Source organism: Mus caroli, unplaced genomic scaffold (genome assembly GCF_978045245.1).
Source record: "Mus caroli unplaced genomic scaffold, Mus_caroli_1 scaffold_8, whole genome shotgun sequence".
NCBI lineage: Eukaryota > Metazoa > Chordata > Mammalia > Rodentia > Muridae > Mus > Mus caroli.
In genome coordinates, this window is record NW_028227263.1 from 35,540,376 (window position 1) to 35,560,737 (window position 20,362).

At 37.2% G+C, this 20,362-nt stretch overlaps 1 protein-coding gene across 7 annotated transcripts in view; it reads left to right on the plus strand.

Moving 5' to 3' along the window:
• Positions 1–20,362, plus strand: part of Sbf2 (SET binding factor 2) — a 321,747-nt gene that overhangs the window by 126,694 nt on the left and 174,691 nt on the right. For all 7 annotated transcript variants that reach the window (XM_021166296.2, XM_029479590.2, XM_021166298.2 and 4 more), the window contains exon 3: positions 11,497–11,634. In XM_021166296.2, the coding sequence (XP_021021955.1) occupies positions 11,497–11,634 (138 nt within the window). The remainder of the gene's footprint in view (positions 1–11,496; positions 11,635–20,362) is intronic.

Consider the following 20,362-nt stretch of genomic DNA (forward strand, 5'->3'; position numbering starts at 1 on the left):
AACAGATGCGATTACGTAGCCACTGCTTAATTGGCTTTAGGAATAAGTAGTTGGGTTGGAGAAAGCTCAGTGGCCAAGAGTTCCCAGTGAGAATCAGGCAGCTTGCAATAGCCTGTAGTTCTAGCTCCAGGGATCCTGTTGTGGCTCCCACAGCCATCAATCAGCATGCCTGGCACACTTTCTCACAAGACATAAATACACATAAATAAAAATTAAAATAAGTTTAGTATTTTAATTCCTCTTTTCACTTTATATCATGCTTTTATTACTTAATTATCAATACTTTTAAAACAGTTTTTGAACTCCCAGTTGATCTCCTTTCATTATATAGTCATTCGGAGTGTAGATATTTCCACTTGCATTTCCCTAAGTTTAAATGTCTGACTTGGTGCAAAGGTTGTCTTAACAAATTTGGTTAAGTGTAAATTATTGTGTTTTCTATATAAGTATTATTAAAAGTTAAATCTTGTTTTTAAATTTTTGTTTGGTTGGTTGATCTGTTTATGTTTGTGTGCACATGAAAGTGGAGATCAGAGGACAGTTTGTTGAAATTAGGTCTTTCCTTCTACCATGTGGGTTGTGGATCAAATGTGCTCATTTACCAGCCGAGCATCTCACCAGCCCTTCAAATACTAATTTTTTTAAGGCATCTAGTTCTTCTATTAAGGAGCTCACAGTTGTTGGAGGAACAAGGCTGTTTGTAGGAAATTGTATTCATATTATGGCTTATAATGCTATAGAGACTAAAATAGTTAGGAAGAATTCATGAGAAAGGAAATAGTTACCAAGCAAAGGAGGGCACTTCTTGAAATCTGTTAACAAGTATATAGTAAAGTTTCCATTAAGTTTTTTAGTAACTTTATTTTTTTATACATTTCCTTGTTAGGTGGTCAAGCTTGTGAAGCTAGCATTGTTATCCTCATAGCCGTCCATCCCTACAGCACCAAGTCAGACATTTCAATGTAGGGAAATACAATATGGATACACTTCATGAACTCACAGATGTTGGAGTAACAAGCCTGTTTATAAGAAATTGAATTCATAATATGGCTTATAGTGATGTGGAGATCAAAGTAGTTGGGAAAAATTCTTTGAGGAAGGAAATAGCATCCAAGGAGAGGAGAGTAGTTCTTGAAATTTACGGGCAAGCATATAGACAAGTTTGTGATGTGTTTTTAAGTAAGTTTATTCTTTCTCTTATCTCCTAAAATCTTCTGGTTTGGTCACTAATTTACACATAGTGTATGCTGTTTTGTATTGTATCTATGTTTTAGTAGTTTTTTGTCCAGCCCCAAATCAGATTTATTCCCAGAGAGTACAGGTTACACTTGAGTATAGTGAGTGGTCAGTGATATTTAGTGATTATCTCACTAAAAGTGTGCTGATGATGTTACACTAATTATTTTTTGACATACCATTTCTTTTTTTGATGTGTCAGAATCCCATCAATGCTCCTTTTTCATAGGTTCTAGATCTGAGAATCCAGGTGGAGAAAAGTTGCATTTGATTCAGCATTTATGCCTAATTCTCAGACTTTATGTACAAGGGAGTTTTCTTTCAACTATTTTATTATATTAATTTTAATGGTTTGAGGTACTTTTTCTTTATCTTCTTTTTCTTTTCTTCCTCTTTTGAAATAGGTTCACTATGTCACCATGGTTAGCCTGCATCTTACTGTATAGATCCGGGTGTCCTTGAGCCTTTGTTTAGCTTTTTTCCTCCTTTTCTCTGAGTGCTGGGATTTCAGTCATGCCCTACAGTGCCTGTTTCAGTTCTGATAGTTTTATTTTTAAATAACACCGCATATTTCTCCTGTTGATAAGTGGTTTGGGCTCACAGACTCTTCTTTCACTATGTATATGTATAATTTAGTTGACTATGAACAATGTAAGATTCATTATTTTAAGAGTATTGTTATGTGACTTTAAGTGAGTAAATGGAATGAGAGACTACCTGCTTCTTATTTTCTTTTTCATTGGTTATGCATTAAATCCTGGTTTCTCTGGGTTCTGATGTCTGACTTGAGACATGCTTATATTATAGCAGTCTATCCTTGTCATCTGTGAACACTGATTATGATGTTGCTGTTTCAGTGGACCTTTTTCCCTTGTGTTTGATAATGTAACATTGAAAAGTGTCTTCTTCTAGACTCCTTTTCAAATGTTGTTACCTCTGAAGTTCCAAGGAAACACCCATTTGCTGTCATCCTGATACATTTGGACTGAGCTTTTGGAGTAGAACATTTTGTTCTGTTTGTTCTAATTTTTTTCAAGGGAATAAAGACAAACAGCTTAACTAGATAGTCATCTCTGGTTGTTGCTTTTAACAATAATATTTAGCAGGGAGCATGTATTCTGCAAATGCCTTTCTCAGAAGGTCTGCATTAAGTGAACAAGCAGTAAACACTGTGACTGACAAATGATAGGTTCTAAAGTTAGCCAACCATCCAGATCAAGCTAAGACAATGTTTTTGTTTTGGTAAATAAAACTCATCTTGTTTAGACAGGTCTCATCAAAAACAGTGTTAACGCTTCATACCAAACATCGTTATGAAGCTCATGAGAACTAAAACTAACAAATTTGAACTGCTTGAATCATATTTCATTAGTTCTCTTTAGCTGTATGTTTTGATTCATTTCCAAATCACAGATTCTACAGTGTCCTGTGCTTTGAAGTGACATCTATTGTGCAGTGTTCCATCCAGTCAGCATTTATAGCAATGTTTAGTTCATTTTTGCACTGAAATATCATCTGTAACTTGAATTGTACCTTGAAACTTACTTTATTATTATTATTTTTGATATATGAAGGATAATTTTGATGCAGGTGTTTTCTGAGGTTTATGTACTTTGTATATGAGTAAATTCTTATCAGGTACCAAGAAAGAAAACAGATTCAAAGAGTTGTAGCCATTTCTAATCTTTTGTATGAGTCCATAGAATAGAAAATTGCTATTCATATATTTTTAAGTCCAGACATTTTCTTGAATTATTTTTATGTTTAAGTTAATAACCATGTGTTAATGAAATCACCAATCATACCAAACAGTGAGTGAAGAGGAAGACTTTATCTGTCTTACTGTGGTTCTAGTTATGAAGACTGAGGGTGGCATATGGTAATTTCTCAATAGATTAATTGGATTAGTTGCTTTCAGCATGAGGGTCCCCATCATATATGTATATATATTTATCACATATACATACAAACACACATCTTGAATCATCCTTTGAAAAACTGTCCCTCTGTTCCCTCTACTATCCACCTGGTTGTGATTCAGGTTCCGTGTTTGGTAGGTTTCATGTGTCAACCCCCTCCTGTTCTTTTTTGCAGTAGTAACAGTGAAAATGATACTGGTTATCGGTAAGCTTCAATACTACTGCTGTGATTGGCCACAGCTATAACATGTTTACTATTTCAGCACTAGGCAATGTGCTAATCATTTACATGCATATTATTTAATCCTGATTGTTTTATGAGAGACATTTTGTGTTCAAAACTCTCTCTGTAGCTTATCTTGAGTTTGTCATCTTCTTTTCTCAAAATCATTTTGAATAATTCAATTAATTCATTGTTATCCGTTAGTGTTTCTGAATGCATTACTGTATGCTGTGACTTTTGGTGGGGAGATGGGGAGATGTGATCTCACAATGTAGCCTAGACTGACCTGGCCTTGAACTCATGGATTCTTTTGCCTATACCTCCTGAGTGCTTTGATTACATATGTATACCACCAAACCTCACCATCACTATGTATTTCTGAAACACAAAACACTTAAAAAAAAAAAAAAAGGAAAAGAACCAAAAACCCCAGAGGATCAGAGGTGAGGAGGACACAACATCTGTCCCCAACACTGGGAGTAACTGTGACTGGAGGGACCCAGGCATGCAGGAACTCCACCAGACCAGTGGCAGGGGTTCCTCTATTTGGGCAGGTGCCCTGAGCAGACCTTGGGCATAAACTCCACAGGCAGCTCCACTCCCAGCACTCTAATACACTCAGGATCAGAGGGTCCCAGGATCCCAGAAGCTTATCACACCAGGATCTCAAGGTCCGAAAGGCAGCTTGACTCCCAGGAGCTCGGATCTAAAAATGGAACTAGAAACAATAAAGAAATCATGAAGGGAGACAACCCTGCAGTTAGAAAACCTAGTAAAGCAATCAGGAGTCATAGATGCAAACACCACCAACAGAATACAGAAGATAGAGAGAATCTCAAGTGCAGAAGATACCATATAAAACATTGACACAACAGCTCCACAACATCCAGGAAATCCAGGACTGGATTTGTGGAAAGATATTGTGTAAATTTGTTTTGTCATGGAATATGTTGGTTTCTCTATCTATGGTAATTGAGAATTTTGCTGGGTATAGTAGCCTGGACTGGCATTTGTGTTCTCTTAGGATCTGTATAACATCTGTCCAGGATCTTCTAGCTTTCATAGTTTCTGGTGAGAAGTCTGGTGTAATTCTGATAGGTCTGCCTTTATATGTTACTTGACCTTTTCCCCTTACTGCTTTTAATATTCTTTATTTGTTTTGTGCATTTCTTTTCTGGTCCAGTCTATTTGGAGTTCTGTAGGCCTCTTGTATGTTCATGGGCATCTCTTTCTTTAGGTTAGGGAAGTTTTCTTCTATAATTTGTTGAAGATATTTACTGAAGATATTTAAGTTGGAAATCTTCGCTCTCTTCTATACCTATAATCCTTAGGTTTGGTCTTCTCATTGTATCCTGGATTTCCTGGATGTTTTGGGTTAGAGCTTTTTGCTTTTTGCTTTTTGTATTTTCTCTGACTGTTGTGTCAGTGTTTTCTATGGTATCTTCTGCCCCTGAGATTCTCTCTTCCATCTCTTGTATTCTGTTGGTGATGCTTGTGTCTATGCCTCCTGATCCCTTTCCTAGGTTTCTTAATTTCATGGTTATCTCCCTTTGTGATTTCTATCCTGAATGGTTTTGTTCAATTCCTTCACCTATTTTGTTGTGTTTTCCTGCAATTCTTTAAGGGATTTTTGTGTTTCCTCTTTAAGGGCTTCTAGCTGTTTACCTGTGTTCTTCTGTATTTCTTTAAGGGAATTATTTATATTCTTCTTAAAGTCCTCTATCATCATTATGAGATGTGATTTTAAGTCTCAATTCCGAATATTTATGCTCCAAATGCAAGGGCAGCCACATTCATTAAGGAAACTTTAGTAAAGCTCAAAGCACACATTGCACCTCACACAATAATAGTGGGAGACTTCAACACCCCACTCTCATCATTGGACAGATCCTAAAAACAGAAACTAAAGAGACACATTGAAAGTAACAGAAGTTATGAAACAAATGGATTTAACAGATATCTACAGAACATTTTACCCTAAAACAAAAGGATATACCTTCTCAGCACCTTCTCCAAAATTGACCATATAATTGGTCACAAAACAGGCCTCAACGTATACAAAAATATTGAAATTATCCCATCCATCCTATCAGATCACCACAGACTAAGGCTGATCTTCAATAACAACATAAATAATAGAAAGCCAACATTCATGTGGAAGCTGAATAACACTCTACTCAATGATACCTTGGTCAAGGAAGAAATATAGAGATTAGACTTTTTAGAGTTTAATGAAAATGAAGCCACAGCATACCCAAACTTATGGGGCACAATGAAAGCAGTTCTAAGAGGTAAACTCATAGCTATGAGTGCTGCCAAAAAACCTAGACAGAACATATACTAGCAGCTTGACAGCACACCTAGAAGCTCTAGAAAGAAAGGAAGCAAATTCACCCAAGAGGAGTAGACGGCAGGAAATAATCAAACTTAGAGCTCAAATCAATCAAGTGAAAACGAAAAGAACTATTCAAAGAATCAACCAAACCAGGAGCTGGTTCTTTGAGAAAATCAACAAGATAGATAAACCGTTACCCAGACTAACTAGAGGGCACAGTGACAGTATCCTAATTAACAAAATCAGAAATGAAAAGGGAGACACAACAACAGAACCTGAGGAAATCTAAAACATCATCAGATCCTACTATCAAAGGCTATACTCAACAAAACTAGAAAACCTGGATGAAATGGACAACTTCCTATACAGATACCAGGTACCAAAGTTAAATCAGGATCAGATTAATGATCTAAACAGTCCCCTATCCCCTAAAGAAATAGAAGCAGTCATTAATAGTCTCCAACCAAAAAAAGCCCAGGACCAGATAGATGGGTTTAGTGCAGAGTTCTATCAGACCTTCAAAGAAGATCTAATTCCTGTTCTTCACAAACTATTCCACAAAATAGACACAGAAGGTACTCTATCCAATTCATTCTATGAAGCCACAATTACTTTGATACCTAAATCACATAAAGACCCAACAAAGAAAGAGTACTTCAGACCAATTTCCCTTATGAATATAGATGCAAAAATACTCAATAAAATCCTCACAAACTGAATCCAAGAAGACATCAAAATGATCATCCATCATGATCAAGTAGGCTTTATTCCAGGGATGCAGGGATGGTTTAATATATGGTAATCCATCAACATAATCTACTATATAAATAAACTCAAGGAGAAAAACCACATGATCATCTCATTAGATGCTGAGAAAGCATTTGACAAAATTAACACCCCTTCATGATAAAAGTCCTGGAAAGTTCAGGAATTAAAGACTTCTTAATGACTGCATGTTACCTTATGATCACAGTTGCTCAGATATATTTTTCCTTAAGTGGTTCTAGGGTTTGACCCTAGGGCCTTGCACATACTGGAAAAATGTTCTGCCACTAAGCTGCTATGCTATATTTGTAGCTCTTAGACCGTACTATATATACTCTTTGGAAGGAGTCAATTGGCAATATTATTCTGATTTCTCTTTTGTTTGAGAACATGGTAACGGGATTATTTGTGGAAAAGCCCCAAGTAATAGCATACTTTCTGTTTGTTATCCAGGAAATTAGTAAAATTCCAGTGTTTATACTTTACCAGAAAAGAAGAAGTATTTAACGTTGGACTCACCTTGTTTCCTCTATTTAAGTGAGAAATTTAAATTTTTTAAAAAATCATTTTTATTAAAAGTTCTTTCCTGAGACATTATGCACATGTGTTTCTGGCTCTTAAAAGAGTACATTTCAAGTAGTGATCAGATATTTGGTTTTAGAAGTCTGTAAAATGTTAACTTTCTAGACCTCAAAACTCCCTGGGGCCTCCAGTCTCTTGAGGGTCACTTGCATCATCCCTGATTGAACCCAGACCTGGGGCAGTCCTCTGCTGTACATGTGTTGGCATCCTCATAGTAGGTGGTGTATGCTGCCTGGTTGGTGGTCCAGTGTTTGAGAGATCTCAGGGGTCCAGGTTAATTGAGACTGCTGGTCCTCCTCCAGGGTAACCCTTCTTCAGGTCGCTTCTTTCAGCCTTTCCCTAATTCAGTCACAAGGGTCAGCAGCTTCTGTCCATTGGTGGGTGAAAATATCTGCATCTGACTCTTTCTTCTGCTTGTTGGGTCTTTCAGAGTGCAGTCATGCTAGGTCCATTTTTGTGAGCACCCCATAGCCTTAGTAATAGTGTCAGACCTTGGGGCCTCTTCTTGAGTTGGATCCCACTTTGGGTCTGTCACTGGACTGTTTTACTGAACAGTTTTACTGATCTACTTCTAATGTTTGGGTAATGAAACAAAATTAGTGTTTGTAATTAATTGCTATGCAGAGTCCTGCAGTACTGAGCAATGAGCACTCCTAAGTTTGCACTTTTGAGTACCAGTCTCCAAGCTATGCCAAAGTCACTATACGAAGGTCTTAATGAAAACTTTAGATTAAGAAGGAATCCTGTGCTTGCCCAGATACATGGTAACATCTTCATGGACTCTTCATGGACCAGATGTGTGAAATGGTGAGGTCAAGACCAAGGGAGATGAAGAGACATACTTTGTTGTGTCTACCCATGAATATGTGTGGGAAATAACAGTGTTAGTCAGTTTATGTGATATGCTCGTTGATAACATCATTTCAAATACACGTGCTTTCTCAGTTATTTGAAGGCAGCCAAAATCTAAGTGTATCAGTGTTGACAGTCAGTGCTGTTTAGGTCTGCACCTGTGATAGCAATTGTTTCTCCCGTTTGCCAGTAAAAGACACTAGGGACCACAAAACCCTGAATTTCTTCTGTTTGTTTAACGCTTATCATTCTGTTACCATTCTGTTCATTGTCTTTTAGTGACTACCCTGCTCCCAGCTGTCTAAATATTCTCTCACATTCCTGTCAGAGTGTGACTGGATCCTAGGTTTAAACATTGTAATTTCAACTCCCATTAATTGGTTCATCAGCATTCTTAATGAAGAATTGAAACGGCTGAGCCATTTAACATTATTGCCTTTTAAATCCAGATCCTAAGGGAACTACTTTTCATTAGCTACTGGGGTCATAGCTTGATCCCCAAATCTTGTTACTGCTTCTCTGTTGTACAGTGGATTTGGACTTTTAACCACAGTATAAAGCTGTTTAATCGTTGAGACATCATTTTGTACTTTCAGTTGTATATACTTTATTACCTGGATATTTGCATACTCATTCATTTCATGTGAGAATTCAGATCCAGAGTTCCTGTAAAGTTTGACTCTGATGTTATTTTTCAATGTATACTTTAATTCCTTTGTATAATTATAGTTTTATATTTGAAATAAGGGATATCACAAATAAGGCCACTATGAACATAGTGGAACATGTTCCCCTGTGGCATGGTGGGGCATCTTTTGGGTATATGCCCAAGAGTGATATAGCTGGGTCTTCAGGATCTTTTTCCAATTTTCTGAGGAACCTCCAGATTGATTTCCAGAGTGGTTGTACCAGTTTGCAATCCCACCAGCAATGGAGGAGTGCTCCTCTTTCTCCACATCCTCGCCAACATGTGTTGTTACCTGAGGATTTGATCCTAGCCATTCTGATGGGTGTAAGGTGGAATCTCAGGATCATTTTAGTTTGTATTTCCCTGATCACATTTCTTTAAGTGTTTCATAGCCCTTTAAGATTCCTCTGTTGTAAGTTTTGTTTAGTTTTATACCCCATTTTTAGTTGGGTTACTTGGCTTTTTAGTGAGGAGCTTCTTGAGTTCCTCTATAGTTTGGATATTAGCCCTCTGTCGAATGTGGGCTTAGTGAAGACTTTTTCCCAGGCTGTTGGTTGTCTGTTTGTTTTACATTCTTCTTCTTTTGGAAGTTTTATGTTTGCTGTTTTCTATTACAAGAAAGAATTTTCTTGTAGACTTTTTAAAATGGCACATTTAATTTTTTAGTTTAAATATGACATATGCCCCCTTACTACAAGTCAGTAAAGTACGATTTCAAAAATGTGGATGAAGGCATCTAGAGATGCTAAATGTGACCATTCTTCAGAGAACTCCTACAGGATGCAATCTCTTTAAGGTCATTTAGTTCAAATAAACCATAAAGCATTTCATCCTGTTAATTTTATCTTCACCATGTATACAGAACATCGAGGAACACGTACAGTTGCCTTTTCTAGTTTCAGGTAGTGAAAACCATCCAAGTGTCCCCTCAGTAGGTCTGTCTGCTCTAAAAAGTCACTTGCTTATCTCTGAACTCTTCTCTGACAGGGAACTGATAAGGGAAACATATTTGATAGAACTGAAATACAGGTTTTCCTTTTGAAACCTTAGTTCCATGTAAAGTTTTGATGACAGTAACAGTTACTCTCCTGGGTATGAAAGTGTTTCCAAACCCATCAGTCCCCTGATGAACAAGAACAACACCCTGTAAGAAGGTATGCCTCTCAGATCAATCCACAGAATGGTTTTGCTTTATAGTAAAGAAGTGGTTTGTCAAAAGTAGGCCATGGTGAATGTACAAGTCTTGTTATGCTTCTAGCCAGTACCTGTCAGCTTCGTTACCTTGGCTCTGACTGAGTCGGCTTAGAGAATGAGGCTTGATGGGAAGAAGAGCCTCACTGGGAGAGAGACGGTCAGAGAAGAACGAGTGCATGCATGTATGTATGTATGTATGTATGTATGTAACAACTAACACTCAGCATATGTATCTATGAAACCATCAAAGAACAAAAAAAACCTAATAAAAATAATGTACTACATTCAGATTAAAAAATCATTGAAAGAGAGTAAGATTTTAAGAAACATTTTGGGCTTGTTATAATCGGTTTAAACTTCCTGGTTGTACCCCAGATCTATCCTCCTTCTGCCCTGGAGTATAACAAGGTTAGTTACATGCCAATACCCACTTGCCATAAAACTTCAGTTCTCAAGATTTTTTGGCTCATCAATTGTGTGTGCTCATCAATTGTAAGGACTACAAAAGAGTATTATTCATATTGCTTACTCGCAGATAAGGATTTACAACAATTTTTAATGAATATTTATTGTTTTAATGTGTGTGAGTATGCCGTGTACAGGTATGTGGTGATAGGTGCAGAGGCAGAGGAGGGTGTGGGGGCCCTTGTCTATCATTCTCTCTAATATTCCCTTGAGGCAAGGTCTCTCCCTGAATCTGGAACCTGTTTGTTGTTGTTGTTGTTTGCTTGTTTGTTTGTTTGTTTGTTTGTTGTGTATGTTTTTTGTTTTTGCTAGATCACCCCAGAAATCTTATCTCTACTTCTAGCAACCTTGGTGTCACAGGCACATGGCAAATGACACTTTGTTTGTTACAAGGGTTCTGGGGTGAACTTTGGTGATGTGGTTAAACCGCATCAGTCTCTGTAGGCCCTCATTTTACTTTTAAAATTATTTTTTGTTTAGTACACTTACACATACCCAGCATTTCACCTCATCCCTACCTGTTCCCTGCTCTCACTTCTCTTAACTTTGCAATCCTGTTGCTGGTTGCCTTCCTCCTCCCAAGTAGAATCCCTTTCTGCACTCCCTCTCAGCTCCTACCATGACGTTTCCAGTATTTGGAAGAAGAGTCTTTCACCGGATGCTGTGTTCCTACAGATGCCAAAGATAGATTGGCATCTCAGAATGGTAGGCCAATATCATTGCCTATGGACAACTTTGCTGAACTTTTTTGAACTCTTATAGCATACCATATCAAATAAATAAATTTGTGTGATATATATATGTATGTATATGGACATGTGAGCACAGGTATGTACTTACACATGCATGGATGGTAGCCAGAGGTCAGCATCCTGTACCTTTATTGATTCCTACCTTATTTTTTGAAACGCAGCCTCTTGCTGAATCAGTAGTTGGCTAGATTGACTGATCAGTGAGCTTCTATGGTCTTCCTTGTATCTCTGCTTCATTGTGCTAAGATGTCAGGCACACACCATCACTCTTGACCCTGGTTTTTTTTTGTTTTTTTTTTTTTTAAACATAAGTACGAGAGTTGGAGCTCTAGTCTTCCTGTGTATGAAGCAAGCACTTTACCCTGTGAACCAATTTTGTAGCCTCTCAGGTATATAGTTTTAATGACAATGTTATATTGAACATTTTATATATTAACAAATAGTAAATTTTTATTTTTAATGACTTTCCCCCCTTATCCTTTTAGTTTTGTCAACCTGGTGGATGGCACCTGTCCAGAGAGCGGAAACAGCCAACATTCTTTGTGGTGGTCCTAACAGATATTGACTCAGATCGACATTACTGCTCATGTCTAACTTTCTATGAGGCGGAGATCAATCTCCAGGTACAGAAACTTTCTTAACCAAGGATGGGGACACATTACAGAATATTTTAAGTTCCATGTTTTTGTTTTTTCCATGGACTCCTTTGAAAAGCAGGTTTCAAAGACTAGAACTCATATTGCATTTTTAAATGAATTGTATAGATTTAGTGCCTTAAGTAAGATAGAAACATTTTATATGTGTGTGTATGTATGTGTATATGTATGTGTATATGTATGTGTGTGTGTGTATGTGTATATATATATATATATATATATATATATATATATATAGAGAGAGAGAGAGAGAGAGAGAGAGTATAGATAGCATGGAATATATGGATATATATATATATATAGTATAGATAGCATGGAAACTGGATAGATATATAGAGAGATATAAAATGTTATAATAAAATATAGCCTTAATTTTGTATTAATAGTATTTGAAATCTTGATATGTTCTTTAATGTTCAGAATCTAAATTTTCTGGGTACAAATTCTGATTTTTTAATTACAGAGGAGACAAGTTACCTATCATGAAGCAGACTTACACTATTATTCTTTTATGGTAGAAGTTCAAAAGTTCATGTAGAACAAAGTACTTATCTGCATCCCGGAACAACAACAAATACATGTTATCTTCATTTCAGCTTGCTTCTCGTTGTCAGGTCTTTGTAGGAAGCCATACCAACATTTCAAGGCTTTAGTTGGGACCAAACGAAGAATTATTTGCTGTGAAATATTTAATGACCTGTCAGAATATCGCTTCTGGGTAAATTTGGAAGTTATGTTGCCAGTGAGGTGACATAATTTACAAGTCTGTGCCTGTAGCTCATCTTGTACCAGATCATGTCTTTCATAGTGAGGGAAATTGCTGGTAAAAGGCTGATCACATTTCTGTCTTGTTTTAGTCAAAAACTTGCCAGTGTGTTCTGTAATCCATGTACCACTCTGTGTTCTTAGTTGACCTTTCATTTTAATGATGGTGTTGAGACCTTACGCTGACCCGGAGAGTACACTCTTCTTTATATCCACGTTCTTAATAGCTCCCTTTAGTTGTCTAATGAAAACTAACTGCTAATTTGACTTTTCCTTTCTCTCTTCTTCACATGATTCAGCGTCAGACAAGCTGACAGGAAGACAGTTATTAAGACATTGTTGGAGGTATTAGAGGTATTTTAGAAAGATGTCTAGGAATTCTTGGCCACATCAGTCTCCTTTTTATTTGGATGTTGTTTCCATATATAATGATAAATTGCTGACATTACTCAAACATTCAAATATCCTTTACCGTATTTATCTGGGGTTAATTTTTTGGCTCATTAGTCTATTACATGAGCTCTTTATTCCTTTCTTTCCCTCTCTCCTCTCTTTCCTGCTCACTCTTTCCCTTTTTTGCACCTTTTTCCCTTATACACAGATACATTTTCTTTCTCTGTCTCTCTTTCTCTATCTCCCTCCCTCCCTCCCACCCACCTTCCCTCCACTAATCCCCCTAACATCCCCCCCCAAATCATTTGACAGAAAATCCCATATTTATATACCTTCCCTCTGAAGTTTTTGGTTCCTAGGCTGGACCTGATGCACTGGGCTGAAGTGATTCTCTTCTGCACTTTAAACTGGACATTACTATAATCATATTAATAATATTCTTCACTACCCATTCCACAGTCCCAACCCAGTACATAACTGCATTTATTATGTTTTTTTATTTCTCTTTTCATCTTGAACTTTTTCTTTGTCTTTATCCTATAATATTGAAAAATTTAAGTAATAATTTTTCCTCATCCATTTTTAATAGAATAGTTCTTATTTTATATTCTTGGTTTCTCTCACTTAGTTCATATTGTACATTAACAGAATACTGAGTCGTTTGTTTGTTTGTTTGTTTTGTTTTGTTTTTGTTTGGTCTGGTTTCCTGTTGCAACTAGTAAGTATTCCATAGGAAGGTATTTTTAAGTCTATATATGTGTCCTGTTATGTGTCACTCATGCTCCCCTTGATTTAGTATTTACTCTTGATTCCTTTGATAATATTAATTGATTAGCATATATCAATACTGATAGTATTTGGCTGATTATGATGTTTAGAACGTGATTATCTACCAGTCACATACTCCCACCTCCTTTTAGTCAGCAATTGACTTCTTGTGTTCTGTTTATTTGTTTGTTTGGGGCAGGGTCTGTCTAACTGTGTAACTTTGGTAGTTCTGGTAGTTCTAAAAACCAAGTTTTTTTGGTTTTTAGAGACAGGGTTTCTCTGTATAGCCCTGACTGTCCTGGAACTCACTTTGTAGACCAGGCTGACCTCGAACTCAGACATTTGAGTACTTAACTCCAACTCTGTAAACCAGGCCAGCCTCACAGAAATCCACTTGCCTTGGCCTCCCAAGCACTGGAATTAAAGGTGTGTGCCACCATGCCCCACTAGTAGTTGACGTTTTATTTATATATATAATTTTTATTTTTTACAGTCCAGTTGTTATCCTTTTCCTGGTCCACCCTCCCACAGTTCACCCTCTCACAGTTCCTCATCCCATTCCTCTGTCCCCTTGTCTCCAAGAAGATGTCTCCATCCCCTCCACCCCTGCCAGGCCTCCTCACTCCCTGGGGCCTCAAGTCTCTTGTGGGTTAGGCACATCTTCTCCTCCCACTGAGGCCAGACCAGGCAGTCCTCTGCTGTATACGTGTTTTTAAAATATTTTTTCATATATTTTGGTCATGTTCTTTCCTCTTACCCAACTTCTCCTGGTTTCCCTTACTCACCCAACTTCATGTTCTTTCTTTCTCTACATCTCTCTGTGTCTGTGACTCTCTTTCTGTCACACACACACACACACACACACACACACACACGAGCACACGCACACATGCACACACACAGTTGTTTTGGTTTTTTTTGTTGTTTTTTTTTGTTTGTTTGTTTTGTTTTTTTTTTGGTTTTTAGAGACAGGGTTTCTCTGTATAGCCCTGACTGTCCTGGAACTCACTTTGTAGACCAGGCTGACCTCGAACTCAGACATTTGAGTACTTAACTCCAAATGAATCAGATACCTCAGTATAAGGCCCAAAGAGAAGAGAAAGTGGGTAATAGGCTTGAATTTATTGACATAAGGAATGACTTTCTGGACAGAACACCATTAGCACAGGCACTATCTTCAAGCAGAGAAGCAGCTTATAGAATGAGAGAAAAAACTTTACCAATTATACATCTAATAGAAGATTAGTACCTAGAATAAGGAACTAAAAAAACCTGAGCATTAAGAAAACAGATAACCCAATTTAAAAATGGGGATATAGAACCAAACAGTTCTCAAAACCTGAAACACAAGTGACTGGGAAATACTTAAAGGAATGTTCAACACCCTTACCATAGGGAAATGCAAATAAAAGTACCTTGAGAATTCATTTTACCCTAATCAGAATGCCAAAATAGTAAAGCAAATTATGGCACATGCCGGTGAGTACGTGAGGAAAGGGGAACGCTTATTCATTGCTGGTGGGACTGAGACATATTGCAGCCACTGTGAAAATCTGAGTGGATTTTTTCCCAACAAAAGCTGGAAATTTAGCTACTGCAAGATACCATCTTGGCATATAACCAAAAAGCACTACATCTTACGTGCTCATCCATTTCACTGCTTCTCTATTCACAATAGCCAGAAATTAGAAACAGCCTACTCATGAGTGGATAATGAAAATGTGATAGCTTTACATAATGAAATATTATTAATCTGTTAAGAAAAAATGAAATTTGTAGGTAAATGGATGGAATTAGACAGCACTTCTGAGGGTGGTAATACAGGCCCCCCAAAACTATTTACTTCTTCTCTTCTTCCCCTTCCCCTTCCCCTTCCCCTTCCCCTTCTTCCCCTTCCCCTTCTTCCCCTTCTTCCCCTTCTTCCCCTTCTTCCCCTTCTTCCCCTTCTTCCCCTTCTTCCCCTTCTTCCCCTTCTTCCCCTTCTTCCCCTTCTTCTTCCCCTTCTTCCCCTTCTTCCCCTTCTTCTTCCCCTTCTTCCCCTTCTTCCCCTTCTTCCCCTTCTTCCCCTTCTTCCCCTTCTTCCCCTTCTTCCCCTTCCCCTTCCCCTTCCCCTTCTTCCCCTTCCCCTTCTTCCCCTTCCCCTTCACCTTCCCTTTCACCTTCCCCTTCCCCTTCCCCTTCCCCTTCCCCTTCCCCTTCCCCTTCCCCTTCCCCTTCCCTTTCACCTTCCCCTTCCCCTTCCCCTTCTTCCCCTTCTTCCCCTTCTTCCCCTTCTTCCCCTTCTTCCCCTTCCCCTTCCCTTTCTTTCTCCTTTTCTTTTCTTCCTTCCTTCCTTCCTTCCTTCCTTCCTTCCTTCCTTCTTTCCTTCTTAGCTTTCTTTCTTAGCTCCTTCCTTCCTTCCTTCCTTCCTTCCTTCCTTCCTTCCTTCCTTCCTTCCTTCCTTTGACAGTCTCACGGGGTTGCCTTGGCTGGTCTGGAACTTGCTATGTAAATCAGACTGGCCTCAGAGCTACAGAGATTATGTTCTGTGGTTCTCCAGGTCTGGTATTAAAGCTGTGTGCTACCATGCCAGCCAGCAGTTGACATTTCCTGTAAGCAAAGCTCTCTCTTCCTCTGGGCGAACCGTGGGTTCACGGATTCATGCTTTCCCCACTTCTGTTCAGAAGCATATAATTCATTAATGGCTTTCATGAATTTCATGCTTGTGTTCTCCCATATGTGGCTAGTACCGCTTTCTTAGTTAGGTCTCCTTTGGTTTGTGGTTTGCTTTTTATGTAAACACCGTAAAACTCTACCATAACAGGCTCTAATCCAAGCTTTAGCCTTTTCTAGCACCAGTCCTGAAATGAGACATTTCATTAAACAGTCTCCTCTGAGGAGGGCAATACTGGAAGCAGTAGTCTGGGTTCATTGTATTCTGCTCAGTGTCTTACAGCTTCCCTTTCAGTTACTCAGGTCGCTTTGCCCATTTGCCATTTTAAGAAAGTCAAAAATGATACTTTATTTTTTAAAACCAACTTCAAACCCATTTGAAGCCTCTTTCCTCTGATGTTTTTCAACCCTGAAAATAGAAATAAGTTGTCAGATCTCTGTCTTTGTGTGATGGGCGACGCTTAGGTGCTAGGTGCCAGATGAATTTGTAAGCCTCCATTTCTGTGTTAAAAACAAATTATTGTCATTTTAAGTTTCTTCTAAGTGAGGGTATAAACTCTGAGGTAGAATCTGGGAGGGGAAATAAATTAAAAGATGTTCCTTTCTAGGTCGTCAGTAAGATTGATCTCACTTTTGGCAATTTTTTAACAAATGTGTTTTTCTTTTATTTTTGGATTGTATTATCAGTATCAGTTCAAAATAGATCTTAACTCATTTGGCATGAATTACTTCATATGAAATGTACTATGATACTCTGCTTGGAACACTAAAGAGAAAGAACTTCAGAATGTACAGCATCCAAAGTAAAATTGTGCAACTTAAAAAATATTAGCTCTTTTATCTTTTCTCTGATACAGTAACAGGCTCAGTAATCACAAGCAAAACTTTGGCATCAAACTTTTGATAACATGTTTCCAAAATTATCCAGCTAGATAATATGAGCCTTGACTTTTTCTTAATGATTAAAAATATGACTGATATATTTTTACTGCTTACATGAAATATATGTATCTTAAGTTTTATTTATGTTTATATCTTTTTAAGTTTTTAAAAAACGTTTTGTGTTTCTAAATCAATAAAGTCATTTTGTGTATCAGCAAATTAATTACCATTAAAGGATGGAGTAGGGATTAATGAGGGTGATTTGGGGAGATGAGATAAAGAAAGAAAAAGAAAAAGACATAGAAACCATCAGCTACTGTTTTGTGTTGTTTCTATCACATACATACAGTTGGATTGTAGAGGCAAACCCAAAATTCAGGTACATAAGTGCCCCAAAATGCTGCTTAAACACTATTCAATAAAATAGATACTGACTGAATACTGAGCAGCAAGTGTATTATCGAGTTTAAGAGCCAAGAAAGGGCAATCTGGGCAAAATTTTGGGGACAAGAAACAAAGATATGAGGGGTTTTTGATCAGTTATGGCTTGTCATGTTCTAGATATTATGCCAAAAGTTTGGTAGTGCTTTCTCTCATTCCATTATATATATCAGTTCATCTCATTTTAGTCTCTCTCTTATATTTCTATTTTACAGACGATACTAAAAGCCTAACCCAGGACAGTTAAAAGGCTTGACTTTGTCTGTCTTAAAGAATGAGATACTAAACATCGCTATAGCACTACAAAAGTTACACTAGTGTGGGATCGGCCTGAGTGTAGAAGAAATGATGGACATAAAAGTGTAGTTGAGGATTGAGAAGCACAGTCGAACGTGTTATCAGGATCTTAGAGTGAAAGAAACCATGAAGTTGGTGGGATCTATACATTTCCTTTGTTTCTGTTGTTGTTTTGTGGGTGAGCTTGTTTGTTTGTTTTGCAATAGGGTCCAATTATTCTGGCTTTGTACTGGCCTTGTTTTTCAACCTTCTGAGACTAGGGATTAAGGCTGTGCTATCATACCTGATGAGTCTGTACATTTCAATAAATGATAATGAAGCACTTGGGAGGCCAATTGGAGGAAACACAAAATTCATTCATAATATCATAGAACAGCTCCTCAGTGACTAAGGACCCACCTGGGGAACTGAAGAAATAATAGGTTTCTGAACTGTCTCTAGACAAGAACATGTGGGACACAGGAGAAAATTACACTGTCACGTACTTGGTGCTAATTCTGGAAAATCTGAAATATGTAGGGAAAGACAGTAAGAGGAATAAAAAGTAAGCCTTCTTGGAATCAAGATTTTTTTTTTTAAGATTTATTTTATGTATGTGAGTACAGTGTCACTGTCTTCAGACACACCAGAAGAGGGCATCAGATCTCATTACAAATGGTTGTGAGCCACCATGTGGTTGCTGGGAATGAAACTGAGGAAGAAGAGTCAGTGCCTTTAAACACTGAGCCATCTCTCTAGCCCAAGAATTTTTTAATTACAAGAATTTTTATGTCTATCTGCCACATAATTCTATGTAAATAAATTATTGATAGATGTCTATTTTTTGTTGTGTAGATATTATAAATAACACTGAGATGAATGTCTTTTGAGGAAGGCATCACAAGTATTGGGTCCTTCAAGAAGCAGCCAATGCTGTTCTATCTTTCTCTAAGAAATGAGGAATAGCCAACTATGGCAACTGGTTTGCTGATTGTGTGATGAACATCATGCATTCTCAACCCAGAGACGACTTCTTAGACCTTAATCAAGTGACATGATAAAGACATGAAAGAAAATTTGGCCTATTTATAAATTCTGTATTTATTTATTTTGTTTGTTTGATAATTTGTAGCACATGTAAATATCCATATGCGTTCTTATAATGGTGAACATTGTTTTATTGTGGCTAGCCATCTGTGCCTTCCAGTTTCAAATGAGAATAAGCAAATTGTCAGGATAGTGAATTTTAAGTCACCCTGATAAACTCCTTATAAATACATCTTACAGGGGAAACTATCGCTGAATAAATGTCACATACTTTATAGGAGATATTTAAATTTAAAATGACTTTTGAGAACAAGCTCCTAAACTTCTAGAACATCAAATGTCTTTTCTTAAATATTGACTATTGAAGGCTAACAAGAACTACAGTAAAAACTGTGTGTCAGTAGGTTGTATTTATATATTTGTATATCTACACACATATATTTAACAATTGGGAAGGAAAACTTAGCAAAATGAGACAGGGTAGGATTTGGAAAGGGACTTTGGAGAGGGGCTGGGGAGGAAGGGGAAGGGAGAAAGTGATGCAATTATATTTTCACTAAAATGTGTAAGAACAAAAAATTTAAAAATACAAAAACCCCTTTAAACACAAGAAAGATTTATTATCAAGGAAGAAAGCATGTCTGATCTTATTTTCAACTGATAGCTTTACTTCTGTGATACTGTCTTCCTCAAACAATTGTACCTTATATCTTACAAAGGTTGCATGTAAGAGTATAAAGGAGGAGTAAGAGGGTTAACCAGAATGAAACCCTGAAGTCCTAGAGATTGCCATTGGTGAGCTTTGTAACCTTAGCAGGCCATTTGGTCTCTCGAGGCATGATTGTTCATTTGCACAATGAAGTAGACGTATAGGTTTATTGTACCTTCTACTGAATTACTTTTATTATGCCATGATAATTATATCCAATTTTAAATGTATTAAAATTTTAATTATGTATTTAAATTTTAAGTGTATATTTAATTATGTATTTAAATTTTAAGTATATATGAATTCCCACCCAAGCAACTATTCAGTGAATACTATTCCAAGTGCTGTCATATGCATACATCATATTAATTGGAACCATGTACATTGTAAAATTTATTGCATGATATGTATCATAGGCAGATATACTATCTCTTTAAGGAATGTGTGAATAAGGCATATTTAATTGTAAATAAATGCTAGTTTCTTTGGTGTATATTTATAACTAAAGTAAAGTTGAAATCTTGACCTTTGAGGTTAGTTTGCTATAGCTTTCCCATCAGGAATTCTAGGAAAATTTAATTTATTTAATGTAAGAACTAGAGATCTGGGTGCAGTGATGCACACCTTTAATTTTAGCAGTAGGGAGACAGAATCAGAGAGAGGCCAGTGTGGAGCAGCTGCTCTATCTACATAGTGAGTTCCATGCCAGCCAGACATCTCATGGTTCCTTTAAAGTATTAGTACACCGTTTTGCATTAGAAA